At 51.1% G+C, this 20,054-nt stretch overlaps 1 protein-coding gene across 8 annotated transcripts in view; it reads right to left on the bottom strand.

Annotated features, from left to right (window-relative positions):
- Positions 1 to 1,995: 1,995 nt before the first annotated feature.
- Positions 1,996 to 20,054, bottom strand: part of SLC39A11 (solute carrier family 39 member 11) — a 410,439-nt gene continuing 392,380 nt past the window's right edge. For all 8 annotated transcript variants that reach the window (XM_072746722.1, XM_072746726.1, XM_072746723.1 and 5 more), the window contains 3 exons: positions 6,858 to 6,956; positions 4,236 to 4,394; positions 1,996 to 3,734 (listed from right to left, as the gene is read on the bottom strand). In XM_072746722.1, the coding sequence (XP_072602823.1) occupies positions 3,656 to 3,734; positions 4,236 to 4,394; positions 6,858 to 6,956 (337 nt within the window). In that variant the 3' untranslated portion in view covers positions 1,996 to 3,655. The remainder of the gene's footprint in view (positions 3,735 to 4,235; positions 4,395 to 6,857; positions 6,957 to 20,054) is intronic.

Below are 20,054 nucleotides of genomic sequence, written 5' to 3'. Positions count from 1 at the left end.
ATTTGACCCCGATGATTGGCTGAATGTCTGTGCTAGTAAAATTAGAGGTGTTCTGTAGAAAGGAATGGTCAAGAAGCAGTAGGACTCAGAAAAGCAAAACAGAGATATATGGGAGGATTTGAAAACCTTGGGATTTTCTGAATTCTAAATCCTCAAAGAGCCTCCTTTGTCAGCTGAAACAACCCCCTTCCTCCAGTCTTCTGAAACACTTCTTGAAGACACTGTCATTGCTGTGCATGAAAGAGTCACCCTCCAAGAGAAACCCAATTCTCCTCATGCACTAGTCTGTATGGTCTCCAGAAATGATCAGAGTTATAGCCCAGTATGTCCCCAAAGGAAGGGCAAAGGCAAACTCAAGCCGAGGAGAATAAGGATTTGAAACCAACATAATTTTAGGATTTTTTTCTAATTTTAGTGACAAACTGGTGGGGGGGGGGGAATATGTGTGGGAATAGATTTTTAGGGTGCTCAACAACGGAGGGAAGAATATAATTCTGAATTAGCCTGAATTTATTGACATATAATTGTTACAGAGATTCTGGGTTTACTATGCCACCATGAGAAACATAGGACTCCAGGTGATTATCCCTAAAGTACTGAGTGTCATGTGTGACGCAAGCTGTCCATTATATGTAGGTTATCTAACACGCTCATAAAATGCCATTACCAATTAGAAATGGTTTATATGGGACTGGGCCCTGCCCCCTGGGTCCTGGGGATACTCCAGGGACATCCCCAGATTACTTAGTTGAAGATTACTTTGGACCTCTTCCATTGTGGAAAAGGCAGAGATTTTGCCCCGCCGGAACAAGCTCACATATCTGGATTTGGAATTCCCTGTGTAGCCTATCATTGTGGCATTCTATGTGACACTGCTTCTGACCAAGGAATTTGCTTCACAGTAGAAGAGGGACGGCAATGGGTGGATACCTTTGTGATTTGAGCCTATCACTCAGGTGCAGTAATTTGTTTGAACTGTGACTTGGATTATTGAAGATGGGTTTCAAGACTGGCTCTGAGACAGTATCTAATGAAGCTTAAAGGACATTGTCCTTTTAGACAAGTGTTCAGAACCAACCATCAATAATATGTGGGGCAGCTTCTCCCATAGCAAGACTAAGCAGGTCTGGAAGACGGGGGAGTGGGGATGATGCCTGCTCCATTTAATCAAACGACTCACTCTCCTCACCTGTAGACCCCACCGGTTTAGAGGTGTTGAATCCAAGAAAGGACTGCTCCACTATTGGGGCAGCCAGCCATTGGGGTAGCTCCCTTTGGAAAGGGGAAGTATGAAATTTCAATTGCATGAGGGAGAGCTCCATTACCTAAGCAGAACGTTTTGTTTAAGAGTGAACAGAGAAATCAGAGTGGATGTGGATGTGGAACAGCAAAAGAGCGAGACTATAATAAACAATATTTTTTCCCTTCTTTTGGGTCTCCACTATCTGAATTCATTCCAAAATTTGAAAATCCATTATTTTATGAGTCTTATGGGGAGGCATGAGCAGCGAGTTCATAGACACAGGACATAAGCTCTGCCAGCTTAGATGTTACTGCCCAGAACTTTGCATGTGGGACCAGGACAAAAGAATCAGGGTCAGTTTACAGTCCATCCCCATGGCGGTGGTGGTAGAACCAAGGAGCATCAAGTAGTGGTTATGCATCGGGGGACTGTGGCACCCAAACCAAGCTGTATTTGAGATGTGATTGGCCATGGTCCTAGGCCTCTAGCTTTCTTGTATCCAATCCGTTTTCAAGATTGTTTCTCCTACAGATCTTGTGAGGTCCCAATAGGCTTCTGTTAAACTCCTGTCCAACTTAGCTAGAGTTGGGTTGGTTGTTTGGAATCATGAATCTAAGTAGCCTATCTCATCTGGGCGCTTTCCTTTGCTTCTACTCACAGTAGGTAGGGGAGATGTTACGATGAACTTTAATTAGCTCTTATATTATCAACCCTGGAAAGAAACAGCTCGGAGAAGGACTGAACACGGCTCATCCACAACAATATCCCCTTTATTGATATTAATCACAGTTATGAGGTCTTGTCCATCAGAAAGTTTGCATTATGTAGAACTACATACAAAGACATAAAAATAAACGTATACCAACCACCAAACCAGTTAATTTCAACCAATCAAAACCTCTGAATGTATCTTCAATTTTGTTCATCAGTGCTTCAGAAGAACATACACAGACCCAGCCTAAGGTTGGCTGTGGGGGTCTTAGAGCATTCACAGAGCAGGGTATTTATTCACCCTTGGAAGCAATTCAACATGTAAACTCAGAGGGCAGGCATTGATAACCCAACACCTGAAAGCTGGCTCTTGGGCTGCCTGCCTTGCTGGCGGAGCCCACTCAAGGTCCCATATGCTCCTTTGACCAATGAGGAGGGCAGGCCTTACCTATGTTTGAAGCAGACAGATTATATCACCCCTGTTGGAGAAACTACGTGTAGGAAGGAGCAGATTGGCTTGTAGACTACTTAAGTCATCCTTTAGAGTCACTTCAGGATGATGACTTGGCTAAGATTTACCCTACAAGGGGAATGCTGAAAAAAAAAAAAAAAGCCAAAACAAACAAACAAACAAAACCTCTCTTTTTCTTCCTACCCCTTCTCCCTTCTTCATCCTAAACTGTCAGGCCAAACTCCAGGAAAGCCTGCAGCAGCTTAAACATTCAAGGTCAGGTTACAGGTCACATAGTCAATAGGGAAGGACCTATTGCAGATTCCAAATGTCTTTCTCTGACTTAAGTTAGCTTAAGTGGCTCCCTTCGTAACTACATGAGGGCTTGAGTTCCAGCTGTCTGCTGGTGTCCCCAAGTCTCTTAGAAAACTGAAGGCTATAGAATTATGGAGATAAATGTCTAGGGGATTTGGAAACCATGACAAACCACTTTGCTCTTGGAATCCATAGAGAGCAGAGGTCTCTAATCAAAGCTGCACTCTCGCTCTGTGTTCATAGTCGTCTGAATTCCCTAATTCCCTTAACATCAATAGTGTCGATTTTTGCCTTAAGAAAAAATAAGAAAGAAAGAGAAAGACTACCCGCCTCCCTTCCCTTTGTGTTCCCCTCCCATACAGCATCTCCCTTGGGGGACACAGAGGAAGGCATATTCCTCCTTTGGCTGGCTGGACCTTGGAGAGTGGGTTGCTATGTCCACGATGTTCCAGTTCCGGTCTCATGGGTAGACGATCAATGGTGAAAGATCAAGAGGTACAGATGAGAGGTGTCCTGGCCATTCTGCTCTGAGTCACGAGGCAAAAATGCTTAGGAGGCTTCTCTCTTGGTAGCTTGCTCCTGTAGGTGACCTTGAGAAGCTGCCACTGAGCCCACCAAGGGAGACTTGAGACTGTGAAAGCAGAGATTTCCCTGATTGGTGTGTCCTTGGTAATCCTGCTGAAGACAGATTCTATTCTGTGGCCAAACAAAAATCTGTAGTTCCGTGACACCTCAACATTCTAAATGAAACCAATATCTCCCTCCAAAGAAAGGTAAAAATTGTCCTACTATAATCAGAGTCAATCAGGATAATGAGATGAAAAGGAGAGAAAGGAAGAGGGTTTTAATGTAAAGGAAGAGGCCTGTGGTCCCGTAGAAGCCAACCGTTGCCGTTTCCTGGTGCCGCTTGTCCTGGGGTCCGAAGCATCTCAGCACTAGCCCAGGCCAACGTCGAGGGACATCATCACCACGAATCCCAGGATGGAGGCCCAGGAGGCCAGTTTCCCATTACCACTAGGAAGGAAGGGAAATGAGACCTTAACGCGCTCTGGGACATCATCCAAGCTGAAAGAATCCTCTGCGATGTCCAATTCCAACAGAAAATTAATAAGGACAATAATATTGATAAGCAGCATCTATCAGGGATTACTATATGCCAGGAGAACTAGCTCACGTAATCCCAAAGGATAATCACATGAGACCGGTACTGTCAGTGTTCCCTTGTTACTGGTGGGGAAACTGAGGCATACAGATGTAACTTGCCCAAAGGTAGCTCTCATGGCTCTGAAATGTATACTTGAATCCAGTGTGGCGATTAAATTCTCGCTCATATTACTGAGTCTGACCTTTAAAGTAGCCTCAACATCATTCTGCTGTCAAAACCAAATGGAAGGAAGAAAGGAAGCCCTTACCACCCCGACGCTCGGCCCATAGCTACACAGTGAGAATATGGATGGGTGGGAGGATCTGGAGGCTGGGGACCCGGGGCGGATGAGGGAGGGTTCGCTCTCCAACCTGATCTGAGCCTCGGGGATGATGTCATCCGTGACCACATAGACCATGGCGCCCGCAGCAAAGGCCAGAGCATAGGGCAGGAGGGGCTCGGCCAGCACCACGGCGAAGGCGCCAAAGACCCCGGCCAGCGGCTCCACCATGCCGCTCAGCTGCCCGTACCTAAGGAGAGACCAGAGACAGGTGTCACCATGGGGAGGGCCAAGCAGACGCTCAGTAGCCAGCGTGCCCAGACTGCTGACTCAGCCCCAGAAAACAGATGCCTTTCGTGCCACAGCCTGGGTGCACGTGGCAGTGCAAGAGCTCCTCACCGTGTTTTCAGCCACCTCCTCCGTCCCCCCGACCTCCTCAGACACCGTAGGTGCCCCCTCCTGGGTTTCCTGTAGAGTTTTAAGTTTTCTGCATTGTCTGTTTTCCGTAACAGCATTATTGAGATACAATTCACATACCATAGGGCACACCCGTTTAATGTGTACAGTTCAGTGGTTTTAGTATAGTCACGGGGTTGTGCAACCGTCGCCACTACCTAGTTCCAGAACATTCTCATCACCACAAAAGGAAACCCCATACCCATTAGCAGCCACTCCCCATCCCTCCCTCCCCCAGCTCCCAGCAACCACTGATAATGCTTTGCGTCTCTATGGACTTGTTTATTCTGGATATTTCACATAAAGGGACTCGTGCAACACTGGCTTATTTCATCTCATGTAATGTTCTCAACATGCGTCTGTGTTTTAACACATATCAGTGTTCCCTGGTCCTTTTGTGAGTATATCCCGCCGTACAGATACACCACATGCTCTCTATCCACTCGCCAGCTGATGTTGACATCGTCTCTTGACCGACACGACGCTGATTAGGAGTCATATGGACATTTCCCAAGGATGGTTGCCTGTGGTAGGTTTGGGGGTTGGCGCCACCTCTGCGCCCCTTCTGCAGGAGCTGCACCCACATGCCTCTGCCGAAGAGGTGGACCTACCTGGCCAGGTGTATACTGAGGGCTGGTCCCCGCTACCTGCCATCTTGGATTAAGATGAGATTTCTTCTTTGAAAAAAGAATCCCTTCATTTGAGCTAGTGAGATGGGTCTCTGTTGCTTGTAATCACTTGGGCCCTGATTGAAACAGCAGCCCCCGTGAGCCCTGAGAATCCAGAGAGTAGGAGATAAGCTGGGACCTTCTCCCCATGGTTGAGCCCAGGCAGGTTTTGGGTTGAAAACCAACAGACAAGGGAGTTGGGACATCTTTCCCACTATCCTTTGCGTGGGCATTTGGCAAGATATACTACCTGGGAGCCTCAATCTCTCCATCTGTAAATTGGGGGTTGAGAAACCCAGAAGTGTACTGGGGCACTTCCCTGCCCAGCTGGTCTCCCCAGTGTCAGGACAGGGCTATGACCTCCCACGGCCCCCTGCTTCTCCGTGGCCAGGAGCAGACAGTTGGCATGGGGGAGACACTGTCTATACCGCAGGACCCTCTAAGGGGACACAGCTTCTGGATTTATATACCGTGAGCGTGGGTTGGCAGTTCTTGCAGCTCTGCAGTGTGTGTACAATTCCTGGCCTTGGCTTTGTCACTTTGGAAAAAAAGTGAGTTCGATGTCAAGCCCAGATGGACTGAGAGAGAAGAAGTTTAATCTTGGGGTCCAGACGGTGATGACGAGGCCCCTCATTTCCCCGCCTCCCGTCCCGTGGTGCCCCTCCTGTATGAAACAACAGTCACAACTTTTGGGCTTCCAGCACCCACATTTGAACCAAATTTCTAAGGCCACCCTGCCCTGCCCTCACCCTGTCCTCTGTTCTGTAGACTGCAACAATGGAGAAAGAGACAAGAGAGGGTAAAATAAAATAATTTAAGTATGTGTAAGAACTTGTAAGTCATAAGGCCCCATAAAATGGAAGGTATTTTTAAATTGTTATTATTAGCAGTCTTTTAAAATGCCCTCACCGTGCATTCTAGAGCAGGGATTGTCTTCACAAAGAGGTATTCTGGGGTTCAGAGTCCTGAGTTGAGGGGCAGATTAGACTTCCAGTCTCGGAGTCACCACCGAGAAGTTGTCTGACCCTCTGGGCCACGGTTCTCCCCTCTCAAAGCTGAGGACTCCCCTTACATGTCACCAGAAAAGTAACATAAAGGAATAGACCAGAAGAGAAAGGTCTTTGGGGACCATGAAAACACGAAGTCTGAGTGCAACAAGCATCCTCCCCTAGACCTTATTGATAGAATCCATGACAGGGGCCAATGTAATGACTCACTGTGGTCCGATGGGCCTAAGTAAAGGCATGTGACGTTTAGAGTAGACACTGGTCTACCTCCTACTTGATGGGGAGAGAACCTCACACTGACTGGGCATTGTGGGGTAGCACCTGGAGGCGTTCTGAAATAGGGAACATGACCATGTGGGCTGGTTTGTGTAAACGTTGAAGGTCAAGAGATGAGTATCTTGGGCTTCCTTCCTCCTTTGGGGCCATGGGATTCAGACTGTCAGCATTTTACCAGAACTTCCAGGGTCACTTCCAGGTCAGAAGAGGAGGTTCTCGAAGAAAGAAGCCCAAACTAAGGACTGCTCTGAGCTTCACATCACACACGACCCCGGCCTCTGACAGCTGACACACTGGAGCACTTACCAAAAGGCTCTCCAGGGGGAGAAGCCAGCCCCTCGCAAGGGGAGGCTGACAGCCAGGCCCTCCGGGAAATTCTGGATCCCAATTCCAATGGCTAAATTCCTGAAAGAGCAAGAAGGCACATGAAGGCAGCACCCGCACACATAGGACCCCGTGGCCTAGACCCAACGCCGTCCCGTGGCGTTGGAGATCCAGGTGAGACCTGTGTCATGTGGAGGAAGGACAAAGGTTAGTGCAGGTGTGTAGGTGGGTGCGGGACACAAGGAGAAGCAGCTGGCACAGACTGTCCACCCCTTCATGCTGTCCTTGGTCCCCAGGGACACTCGATCTTTACGGTGCCACAGTAAGCAGAGGACGTGCTGGTTGGGCATGAGGATGACCCGTGTTCTACTACTTAGCTGCATAGCTTTGTGCAAACCACTTAACTTTGTACATCTCAGATCCTTAGAGTAACATAGACGGGCTTGCATGGGGATGATTACAGCTCCCGCGGAGGACCGACGCCACACGCCGACGGCCGTGTGGCCCAATGACCTCATGCCTCTGAAGTTCCCAGCACCTGTGAGGTGCTCAGTACACTGTGGTTTTTATTCCCTTATGGCACGGAGATGGACTCATGGTATTTTATTGAGAAGCAACCTCAGCAATGGGACAGGGACATAGGGAGCAGAATCCAACAGGGGCACAGGTCTCCTGGGCTTGGCATCCCCGCCGACTCTGCGGGCCTGGCACTGGCACCATGCTTCTTTGGGCCCCCAGTGGTGTCCACCGTGATCTTCTCTCCTCTGCTCCCGCGGGACACAGAGGGGCTGTGCTCTGGGAACTGGTCGGGCTCAAGGACAGACTGGTGTCTGCAGAGGGTGACAAGGGCCGGCTTTGGGGACTGGGTTTGGGATCAGGGTCAAGAGTTTCATTTCTCACCTCTTGGGTCCCAAGTCTAGGAATCTCAACCCAGCTTTGGATCATACAGTGGAGCCCTGCTTGAGTTACAGGACCCTATCTTCTCCCACCAGCCCTGGGCAGAAATACCCCAGGTCTCTAGTCTTCTGCTATCATTGTCATAGCCCACACTGACCCTGAGCTCCTATTTTAGGAGCAAGGGGCATCTGAAATATATTTCTTTTTAAGAAATGAGCTTTAAGGGTCCACTTGCCAAAATCATCTTGCCAATATGTCACTGGCCCCTGTGACCTGCCTTCTCAAACAGGCCCTCGAAGTGGCGATCCTTTCTTCCCCACACTTTTCTAGTCTCCTCTCCCCACCCCCAAAATGGATAAGTGAATACAACCAGCTTTTCTTGACCTTTTGCAAAGCCCTGAATCCAAGGTATCTTTCAATGGGGAAGATCAGAGGGTCCGACCAGTTCTTGTACTCCCTTTTTTGACCGCAGACGCGGCATTTTGTGGCGAGCTCCGGCCCATGCCATCACCTGCCCTGCCATGTTCACAGGGAGGTGAACAGCTTACCCCCAGCCTGACCCCAGAGCTGCCGGCCCGTCCCGGGATTGTCACCAGCAAGTCAGAGGTGGGGCTCCCTGTCCAAAGTCCTCACCATGACGCAGCGTGGACTGCAGCCATCCGCCAGGCGGACCATGGAAGCCTCCTCCACATCCTGTCCAGGAGCCACCATCCCGATAAGCAGCACAGAAGCCCCATTCTTCTATCCCTGGCAAGGCACATTACCCCTGCCCTGCCCTGGCTCTGGCATGGTGCTTCCAGCCCAACCAGGTGCCGCACCCTCTGGATCCTGCCAGGCCGTCCTCAGCAGGGCGCCACCTCGCTGGGTGATCACCAAATCTCTCTTAAGTGTTCACCCCCCAACAAGGGCTGGACCACGGATTCTCTGCCTTTCCCATCTTCACCAGGCTCTTCGTCTGCACACACACGTGCTCTCCCACCATGTTCCCCTGCTCTGCTGTATGCTCCGCTTCTGTTAGACATCAACCAGACAGGTGTCACCCAACGGGAGTCCCCTCTACTCACTCTCCCTGTCCCACTTCATCACTTGCATCAGCTCAGGACTGAGTTAAACCCAGAGCTCTTGGCCCTGGCCCCGATGCCCAGGCCTACCCCAAGACTCCAGTTCATCGCTATGGTGTTGGGCTTCAGATCTGCAGACTCGAAGAACGCGCTGACAGCACTGAGAGCCAGTGACCTAAGACATCATCAAAATGGGCGAGGACAGGGTTCGTGGTCACGCCCACCTCCCACCCAGGAGCCCCGTCCCTGCCACCCTGCCACCCCACTGAGAAGCGCCATGGCGGAGACCCCAGGTGGGAGCTGAGGACACCAGCGGCTCCTTGTGAATGCACCAGCTGGGCTGCAGACTGGGTGCTTCCTGTGTACAAAACCTGAACTGGGGGGCCCTGGAGGGGATCTGCACAACAAAGACCAGAAGCAGAAAAGTGGGGGGCTGCTGGGGAGATAGAACCAGCAACAGAAGAGAGGGGTTCCTGGGTGCCCCAGGCCACAGGAGCAGAAGAGAAGCAGGGCTCGGTGTGGCAGGGCTGGTCCCTGGGAAGCACAAACTCTGGGCTGACTTATTGAGGGTGTGCGTGGGGGCTCAATCAGCAGACTAGGGCCCAGTGAATGGGGTGCAAAAGCGCAGCCTGCCAAGAAGGAAGCTCCAGATGCTCACTCCCTCTTGCAGCCCTACTGTGCTTTTCCTGGGGTTTACATGACCAGCTGGACACTCCCTGTAGCATCCCCCAAGAGTGAGGCGTGCTGGGCCATCCCCTCCATTGTTCACCTTTTAGGGGAGGGAAAGCCTAGATGAGAGGTTTCCTCTCCAGGACGGGCTACGAAGATTCCAAACAGGATTCAAAGGCAAGGGGAAAAACCCAAACCTTGTCCTTCCCACACACAGTGAGGCTGCTGTGTTCTGTGTTTTGTTCTCCCCAGAGGGAGCATGAAGACACCATCGCCAGTCTAGACTGTGGCAAATTAGCAGCAGGGAGAGGGAGGTGGGGATGAAGGGCTCATTAAGAAAAGAAACCACAGGCTCTCCCCTGACGGCACCCCTTTCCTTCGGTGTCAAGCCAAGCCCCACAGTGATCTGTCACCTGAGCCGGACCAGGATGAACAGGGACAGGGAGAGAAGGGCCAGGAAAGGCCATCCATGGGGAGAGCAGGGGCAGGGAGGAGAGAGGGGGAGTGGAGGGATGGGGGGCCGGGCCTGGCAAGTGCAACGCTGGCCCTCCAGGCTGCCAGCTAGGAGAGGCTTCCCTGCCTTATCGTCAGACACCACTGATCCCAAGAGACGAGCAACTGGAGGAAAGGCCATCTCGGCGGACAGTTGATTTCTGCTTTTGCTTAGAGCCCTGGAAGCAGCTAGAGGCCTGACCCTGCCAACCCTGACCAGGCCTGGCTCCTTGTCTGCATTCTCGTCCTCCTCCTCGGTCCCCGGAGTAAATGTTCGAGAACACCCGGGTTGTCAGGGCCGCTGGAGGCCGGCTGTTCGACACCTTCTTGGTTAAGGGAGAAACAAAGACACAGAGAAGCTGCACGTCTTTGGAGAGATGGGGTGACAGGTAGTGGGTGCACCAGAAAGACCTGGGTGGGACCCCCAGCTGCACCACTGTGACCCAATACACGCTATAAGCAACTGGGCCTTGACTTTGTCCATGACACAGGTGTAAACGCCTGCCATTTTGGGGGTCCTTCTGTGCATGATCGCTGTGTCACCCACAGCTCACAGCCCAGAGCCGGTGCTCCTAAAGCAGTCCTCCTGTGAAAATTGCCCGAGGTTCCCGAAGGAGGCGCCACTCAGGCCCTGCTGCTCCCCACCGCCTGGCGACCTTCCCAGGCCCACACCAACTTCTCCAACTCCTGCTCCTCAGCCTTCTGGATCCTGTGACCTCCAGGTCAGAACCAAAGCCAGAAATAGCAACTGACGGCCAGCTGGGACCTCCCCTCTCAAGGGTGACTCAGAATCCACCACTGAGCCACCCATGTGTGAGAGGTTATGTCGGACATGAAGAGAGATGTTAGGAAGCCCCCCCGCCCTTATTTTTAAGGAGTTTACAGTTGAATAGAGGGCAAAACACCTGTCTATAAAGAACCACAGGATGGCACCCAACTTGCCATAGGGAGGCACGAAGTGGATGCAGAGAACATTCTAGTAGAGGAACATGATCTGAGATAGAAAGTGACATTTGAGATGGACTTTGAAGGATGAGGATTCTTTTCACGGACATTGAGAGATGAGGAGATGCACGTCGTATCGGAAGAAGGAAGAGAGCACGCCAACATGTAAGACGGTAGGCCGGGGGCCATCCAGGCCTTCTTTCCTGCCCCTTCATCAGTTCAAAGCCAACACACACACACACACACACACACACACACACACACAGGACATGTGCAGAAGTCACAGCCCAGCTGTCCCAGACATCAGTCTTGTGCACAGGAAAGCTCATTATCTGCTCAGTTTGCTGGCTTCCGAGGGAAAACCTGAGTGCTCAGTGCCCCGGCCTGAGCCCCACCCCAGGGGCCTCCCCAAGGCCAAGTGCAGGGTTGCACCCCTTGGGTCTCCAGCCCTCCTTTAGAGGCAGACTCGGTGCTGAATGAGACCCACTTCTTGGCCATGTCCACCCAGACCCCTCACTTCATGTCTTGGGCCTTGAACTTGGGGAAGGCTTTCAGCCTATGTCCTGTGCACAAAGCACAGAGCGCACAGTCCCCGTGGCAATGACCTGTGGCCGAAGTCAGCTCATCTCTCATCTCCCGATACTCCGCCCGTCAGAGGGCACCTAAGGTCCCTCTGCTGGAATAGAAATGATGACAATCACCCTTGCCATTTACTTAAGTTGATGAAGTGTCAGGCACGGTAGCAACACACAGTCCTCTCGTCCACCTTCTAAGTGTTTCCTCCCCCTTAATATCCCCATTTTACAGATGGGGAAGCTGCCGCACAAGCCGCTGTGCCCAAGGTCACCCGGCCACGAAGCGACAGTGGTCACATACGTTGGGGCTTCTGGGCCTCACGCAGACCCACAAACCATCTTGGAGAGAGATGGTTACCTGGGCTCAAGTCTCCAGCAGGGGATCAGGTGCTGCCTAATGCCCACTCTGGAGGCAAGAGGAGCGGACCAGATGGAGGAGATGTTAACCAGAGTCCTCCAGAGTTAAGGGAGCTGGAACATCTCCTCTACAGCTGCCACCGTGGATATTTTGGGTCAGATCGTTCTTTGCTGTAGGTAGGGGCTGTCCCGGGCATAGTGGGATGTTTAGCAGCATCTCTGGCCTCTACCCACCAGATCCCAGTAGGTCCTCCCAATCACGACAACCGAAGACGTCTCCAGATGCTCCAGGACATTTTCAGGTGGCAGGCGGGGCGAGCATGGGGGCAAATCGCCCCTGCCTGAGAGCCACTGAGCAACAGCGTAGGGGAGCTGGCTTCCTCACCAAGTACCTGAGCAGCAGGAAAAAAATGCCTCGGACCAACCAAGGACAATCTCTGATCTCATCTGTCTGATTTGAGAATTTCTAGATTCGGTGGTGTTGAGTCTTCAAGGGAACTTAGCTGTGGGATTCAAGGTTAAAAAAAAAAAAAAAAAAAAAAAGGACCCTGGAGAAGGACTGGGCCCCTGCTCCCTGCTCCCTCATTCCTAAGGCAGTAGCTCTGGGACCTGGAGTTGCACAATTCCGGGGGAACCGTGCACATCGTGTGTTCTGGGAATGGCACCCCCTCCGGAGTTGTGCAATGGGACATTCCTGCTTGAACCCCAACCGCAGGTTATTGCTCAGCCTCGGGTTCAGTTCTGGGGCTGGAGGCGAGGCGTCCCCAGGGAGGCGGTAGGGAGGGTCACGGATTTCTCTGAGAGTTGGCAGGTGAGCGTCCTTGCAACCCGCAGCCTGCTCTCCAGGCTATGTTCTCCGGCCTGCCGATAATGAGAGAAGCACAGCATATTCCTGACAAGCCCCGCTTCACCCGGGCTCTCAGATCCTCCCCTGGGCCGTGAGCGTGTGTGTTCTTGTGTGGCAGGCCCTTACATACTGTTTTGATTGTTATCGTCCTGCCCTGAAAGGCCTGAGTGTTCAGGCTCAGGGGTGACATCACCGGCTTCCCACTCGGGCTGCCGCTTGCTGTTTGATGAGCTTGCAGGTGGGAAGGGGCTGGATGCTCCCCGCGGGGCTGCCGGGCCCTACCTGCTTCGTGGAGCTGGTTTAGCACGGAAGGGATCTTCCCCACCCCCCTGCTTCTCAGTTTTGGGAGGCTGATTGCCACAGGCTGGAAAGCCAGGATGACCCATCCTTTCCCTTAAAGTCGGCCGCCCTTCTCAAAGAGGGCGGGGAAGAGCCCCGGGAAGTCAAGCCACAAGGCAGGGTGGCGTCTGAGGGTGATTCAGGCCACCACTGCACACCCCTCCTTGCAGAACAGCAGAGAAGTCTCCTGGATATCGAGGGGGGTCGCTCACCCCCACCGAGGGACGCCCTGGGGATCGTCACCTGCCAAGTCTCCCAGCAAATAAATCCGTCCTATGTACAGGGTACAGGCCAGGTCAGAGGCTGCCTCCACGTGATTTAAAAGCACCTGGGGGTACGGACCCGAGAGCAACGTGCTTACACAGTCATAAAGAGGCTACCAGGCTCCTAGGAGCTCGATCGGTTAGCCCCAGACTGAAAATTAAGCAAATGCCCGTCAAGGACCGAATGAAGAAAAAAACCAGTGATCTGCTCACCCCGTGCAAGAGCTTTTACAGCAGCAAGAGTGAACCATCTACAGCTACGTGCAACAGGATGAGGCATCTCAGAGGCGAAATTGTGGGCGAGAAAAACTAGACACGAATCGTGAATGCTGTGACCCTCTGGTCACATGAATTCCCCAGACAAAACCGAGCTATGCCTTCTGACTGCGAACTGATGGGTAGGCGGCCAACGGCAACCGGTTATTGGTGAGTTCTCCTTTAAAATAATTGATTTTTAGGGGCGCCTGGGTGGCTCGGTGGGTTGAGCATCTGATTCTTGGTTTCGGCTCTGGTCATGATCTCCGGGTACTGGGACTGAGCCCCGTGTCGGGCTCCGTGCTGGGTGGGGAGTCTGCTTGTGGATTCTCTCTCTCCCTCTCCCTCTGCCCCTTGCCCAGCTCTCTCTCTCTCTCCCAAATAAAAAAATAATAATAAATCTTTTTTTAAAAAAGTAATCGATTTTTTAAAACCATGCATTCTAGCAGAGAATGGGGATGCTCTCATGGTAGGACTTGGGGTCCTGAGTGGGGGTGGGGGTCACACTCTGAGGACAAGGATAACTTCCCATTGCCTTTTCATAAATATGTTTCATTGCAGCTGAATGGACACGCAGAGAAGAGCACATGCTCCATCTGTTCCGTTTGATGAATTTTTCAGAAACGTGATGATCATCATAACACCCACACCCAGCTTGAGAAACGGAACATACCAAGCACCCCAGGAGCCTCCAACTCCGGGGTCCCTGGTCTCCAAGGGGAGCCGCTATCTTCACTTCCAACCGCTTGGCTTGGTCACGCTTGCTTGCGGATGTTCTGTGAATAGTGTAGGCGGCCCTACAAGACCTGGGTGGAGGATCCTGTGAGGGTTGTGGGTGATGACCCCTTTCCAAACATGGCCCGCAGGTGGCTTCCCCCCGGCTGTAGGTTTGGAGGCCCTTCGGGGTACTGTCCTTCCTAGGGTACCTGCATCTGTCCCCTTGCTCATCCTTCACTCCAGTTTCTCATTCACTGAATGTTCTAATAGTTCCATTTGTAGGATCGGCATTTGGGGGGACGGAGGGGGGGCGGACGGAGGGCGGCAATAAAACCATTTTGTTCTCCAGCAGGAAAAATACCATTTACAAGCCACTGAAAAATTTTCCAGCATTTTGATACTTTCTTCTAGAAAGAGCTCTAAGGGCCTTTATAAACATTTATTTTTTTTCTTTCACTTAGGAGGTGTACGTTCATTTTCCATTTTGTAGACAGGGTAACCCAGGTCCCACAAAGGGCAAGCGATAAACTGAATAACACGGCACGGGTCACTGCAGTAAAGCCAACAGTGCTGGATCCCAAGCCTTCCCCATATGCCATCTCTTCATGTAAAACCACAGAAGGCAGGGAGGAAGAGGGGCCAGAGACGGCTTCGGGGAAGGAAGACCACAAACCTTGATGTCATTCTTGGCTAGTCTCGCTCGCTCCCTCCTCACACACAACCCGACAGGGAATCCTAGGGATCTATCCTCCAAGCCTGTACACATCCAGGCACTTCCTCCCCACTCCATGGCTCTGCCCAGGTGGGGACCGCCACTGTCTCCTGCCTGGTGCACAGTGGCAGTGTCCTAACTGGTCTCCTTGCTTCTCCCCCTGCCCCTCCACTCTGTCCTCTCCACCGCTGCTATGTCTACGTATGTTGCTCCTTGGCTTGACACTGCTGTGGCTACCCATTTCACCCAAGGGCAGAGTCCAGGTCCTTCCTCTGGGTTGCGGTGACCTACATGTCCCCGCCCTCTGTCCTCTCTCTGACCTCCTCTATTCCTCTTCCCTGGCTCCTTCCACTCCAGAGGTCCAGCCTCTCTCTCTCTCTCTCTCTCTCTGAACTTCTCTCTGCATGCTTGGTTGCTCCTGCTTTGGGCATTTCTACTGGAATATTCCTCCTTGGGTATCTGTGACTCACCTCTTCACCTCTTTCAAGACTAGGCCATCTGATTTCTCCAAGGCTAGGTCATAAAGGACATTGTGGCTTTTGTCGATCTCTCTTGAGCACTAGTTCTGGGGGAAGCCAGCTACCATGTTGTAGGACTCTCAAGCAGCCACAGAGAGGCACCCATGGGACAAGAGGGCCTCTAGCCAGTAGCCATGTGGCCTGTCACCTTGGAGGCTGGTCCTCTGGCCCCGTCCAGCCTTTAGATGAGTACAGCTCCAGCTGACTTCTTGACTGCAACCTCGAGAGGGACACAGAGCAGGGGGCCCTCAGCAGAGCCACCCTCCAATTCCTAACCCACCAAAAACATGAGATAATGTTACTGGCTTGAGCCACCAAACTTGGAGCTATTGTGTTACTCGGCAGTTGTAAGATAGTCACCTCCCCGACGAAATCTGCCCTCGTCCCTTTATCTAAAATCACAAACCATCCAGCACTCCCATTCCCCTTTAAGCCTAGCCTATTTTTCTTCTCCTCTTCCATATTTTTTGATAGCAGTTCCTACCGTCTAACCTCCTGTACAACGTACTCATTTTTTACGTGTATGGTTTGCCCTCTCCCCCACGTCTGACCCGGCCTCAGGACAAGCTGGGAATCTCTGTTCACCGATGCGTCCCGAGCACCTACAGGAGTGCCAGGTGCACACAGCCATGGAACAGGCATGCACACAGATGTGGCCCGGTGAGTTCCAGCAAGGCCCATGTCTCATCTGCTCCCAGCTGCAGGTCATCAATCAGCAGCGAGCATGTCACAACTCCCTGGGCCACGGTGTCCTCTGCTCTAAAACAAGGAGGCTGAATCGGGCGACCCGTAAGCTCTTTTCCAGATCCTAAGCTCTGGGATTCCTACACAAGGGCGGCATTGTGGGTTCTCCAGATTCCAGGGGCTGCAGAGACAGGCCTCGGCGTTTGCCAAAGCTCGTTTTCCTGGCCGTTGCACATCTGGAAAGCCGAGAAACAAAACCATCGCATTGTGCACATCTGGACAGCATAAACCAATCGCTCCAAGAGGAAACTCCGAAACGGCTGCTCAGCGAAAACCCGCGGCGCAGGCCAAATGAGAGGGGCTGAAAGGCTCCTTTCTTTTCCACCCGCAAAACAATCTTCTGGGCACGAAGCTGGAAGCTGAATGCTTTGCTGCTGAATAACATACGCTCTCAATAGCCTTCGACTGCAGTCTCTGTCACGTTGCTCTCTTGGCCTGGCTCCTGGCCAATGCAAAACTCCGAGAACAGGGATTTTTTCCCCCGCTCCCTTGTTAAGACCAAACGATACCTTCACTTATCCTTGGGGCATATGGACTGAGTTCAAAGCTGAACACCACCTGCTCCTCCTCCTCCTCCTCCTCCTTCAGGGAGAGCAATTGAACCGCACGCCTAATGCAAACCGAACAGGGAGCTTTGAGCTCTGGTGAGAAATCGCAGGCGATTTGCATGCAGTTGTAACTGCAGCTGGGCAGAGAAAGCCGCCTGTCAATATGCAGTGAGTTCTGGGCCCCCAGAACAAAGAGGAATGATATTCCTTTGCAAACGAAACGAGTGTCAGGGGCTCTGAACTTCCGGCAGTATCTCTTCACTAGCAAAGACAGTGCAGGGAGTGGGGGAGAGGCAGGCAGGGAAACGTGGGGTTTTACCCATTTCCAAGTTCACAGCCTGAGATGTCAAAGGCTTGATGGCCAAGGTGACTTGGAGCATGGGAAGGCTCGAGCTGCAACTCAAAGCATGTGTACTGAGTCGATGTGCGAACAACAGGGGATGCTTGCAAGGAGCACATGAGGGTAGCTGATGACCTGAGGGTTTGGGTGTTGGGTCGTCCCTCGTTGTCATTCTTTAGAGGTCTCTTGAGGGTGCAGGTGAAGAGCAGGAGCAAAACCGAGGGAGTTATGGTCCTGAGGCCCAGCCCTGGACCCTTACCCTCAAACCACAGCACCTCCCCAAGACTCAGAACACTCTATATCTGTGGGACCACTGCCTTTTGCTGTCAAGCCTGACAGCACTGGAAGCACAGGGCTCCTAGCTCACAGCCTGCTGTCTCTGAGTGCAGACTGACATGACGAAAACCAGGCGGGGCACTGGAAAGAAATCGAACCAAAAAAATAAATCTTTTCCTTCCTCGTCTTGACTAGCTGGGGACGCTGAGCTTTGCTGCTGGGAAACGGCCGTGTTTTCCTGGCTTCTCAGTGTGGATGAAGGTGAGTGCAAGATGCATGTCGGTAAAGCCAATGCCAGGGAGGTGGGCTGCGGATAATCATCAGCTGGGAGGTTCACGCCAAGATGGTGGGTGAAGCAGCCACCCTGATCAGAGCCGCTGCTTCTAGAAACAGCTGGTGCTGCTCACAGAAGTGCCTGGCTAACAGCAACCGTAGCAAGAGCACCAGACAGCTCATTTAATAAGCTCTGGCCTTGCACCGGATCTAGAGATAAGAGCTGTTGATGAGTCATCTCATGTTACTCTGGCGATTACCCTACACAAGAAACCCTACTAACCCATTTTAGAGACGTAGAAACTGAGGCTTTGAGAGGGTGAAGTATCTCTCCCAAGTTCATGAGGCCCCAAGTGCTGGGATTCCAGCTCAGGTCTGCTGATTCCAGAGCTCGTGGGCTTCACCTACATGGGCTGCACCATCCCACCAACCCAGACCAGCAGAAACCTTACAGAGCAAGGGTGGATCTTTCTGTAATCCCACTTTGTGAGGGGTAACCTGTGATTATGGGCAATATTTCACACCGTGAAGCCATCTAGTACCAACTTTCCGCTGCGGGGGTTGGGGATAGGGGCCTAGCACAAACATCGTAAAAGATCCTTTTGGTTTAAAATATTCATGTTCTGTAATTATCTGTAAAATCATAAGAGCTTCCCAGTATTTTCAAATGAGTGGCTGGGTTCTGACACATATCCGGGATCCTTTTCTCTGTCAGTAACTATAAAGAATTCTTTGGCTGTTTTACGTAGATCTCAGTGGCCCTGATGGATAGCCCTATTCCCAAGGTATCAGGAATCCCTAGCCTTCCTGGTAGGAGGAAGCCAATTAAACCCTGTCATCGCTGACCCCTGCGCTCCCTCTGAGGGGTAACTAAGCAGTGCAAAAGGAATAGCAAGTCCAGAGTGAGGGGAGGGCATAATCATGGGCTCTGATTGGGCACAAGAGGAGGAGAAAGGACCAACAGTGTCCATCAGATGGCCAAGAAAGCACAATCCTACCGACAGCTGCTTGGTCCCCACCCAAGGAGCCACTTGGGGACATGGGCTGGGGGCATTTAGAGCCCATCCAGTCAGAGCTGAGACTTAAGGATCATCCCATGTGCATATGAGATTATGGAGAAGGCTGCCTTCCTTTGCATCCTGTCAAACACAGCCAGTCCTCTGGACTCTTCCAGAGTGCCAGTGTCATCCAAGACAGAGAAGCAGGAAAACTGCTTTCCATTCAAGGAGATTAAGGAGACGTGACAACCAAATGCAGTGCCAAGACCAACAAATAAAACATCAGCAGACACGTCTATAAAGGGCACTCGGGAGTGATTACAAAGATTGGATAGGGTCGGTGCACTAGATAATTTCATTAGATCAATGTTGAATTTCTTGGGATAATCGTATCGTGGTTTTGTGCGAGAATGTCTTTGATCTTTCTTTCCCTGCCTCAAAGTTAAGGAGGTTGTTTTGCTCTGAGACTTCTCAAATAATTCAGTATACAAATTTAATCATTCATCACATATTTAAAGTTTTTTTTTTTTTAAGTAATCCTGAAATCATGATCCCAAGGGCTGGAAATCATGACCCCAAGATTAAGAGTCGCTTATTCTTCCAACTGAGCCAGCCGGGTGGGGTGTCCCTACATTCATCAAATATTTAAAGAGCCCTTACTATGCACCAGGTACTCTGTATTTCTTTTTCTTTTTATGCTGAAATAATTTGATACTTACAGAAAAGTTGCAGAAATAGTATAGATTTCCTGTGTCTGCATCATCCAGATCCCCTAATGTTAACAATGGACATAACCACCAGTACAACGATCAAAACCAGGAGGATAACATTGTACATCAGCGTAAAAAGAAGGAAGAAAAAGAAAAAAAGAAGGAAGGACCTTACCCCCTACTCCCTCCCTTCTCACTACCCACTGTGAGTAATCAGTTTTCTTAGTTTCTGGTTTATCTCTGTACAAATGAGCACATACATCTCTATTTTATTACCTCTCCCTTCACCCTCCTTTTTTTTTTTTTTTTTACACAAATGTTAGCATACTAACAGATGCTTTTTTTTTTCAATTTTTTTTCACTTAATAGTATGTCCTGGTAATCACCCCAAATCAGTTCACAGAGCTCTTCTCCATTCTTTGTTACAACTGCATACTACTCCACTGTGTGGCCCTATCGGTTTATTCAACCCCATTTAGGTCACTTCCAATCCCTTGCAATGACAAACAATGTCGCAATGAACAAATCATCGTGCGCACATCCTCATTTTCACATTCGTAGAAGTGTATCTGCAGGCTAGATTGCTAAGGGCGGCCTGGGCCAGAAGGGAAAGGCAAATGTAATTTGGCTAGATCTTGACAAG

This window comes from Vulpes vulpes, chromosome 2, assembly GCF_048418805.1.
Source record: "Vulpes vulpes isolate BD-2025 chromosome 2, VulVul3, whole genome shotgun sequence".
NCBI lineage: Eukaryota > Metazoa > Chordata > Mammalia > Carnivora > Canidae > Vulpes > Vulpes vulpes.
This window is presented reverse-complemented; position numbering and strand designations above follow the sequence as displayed.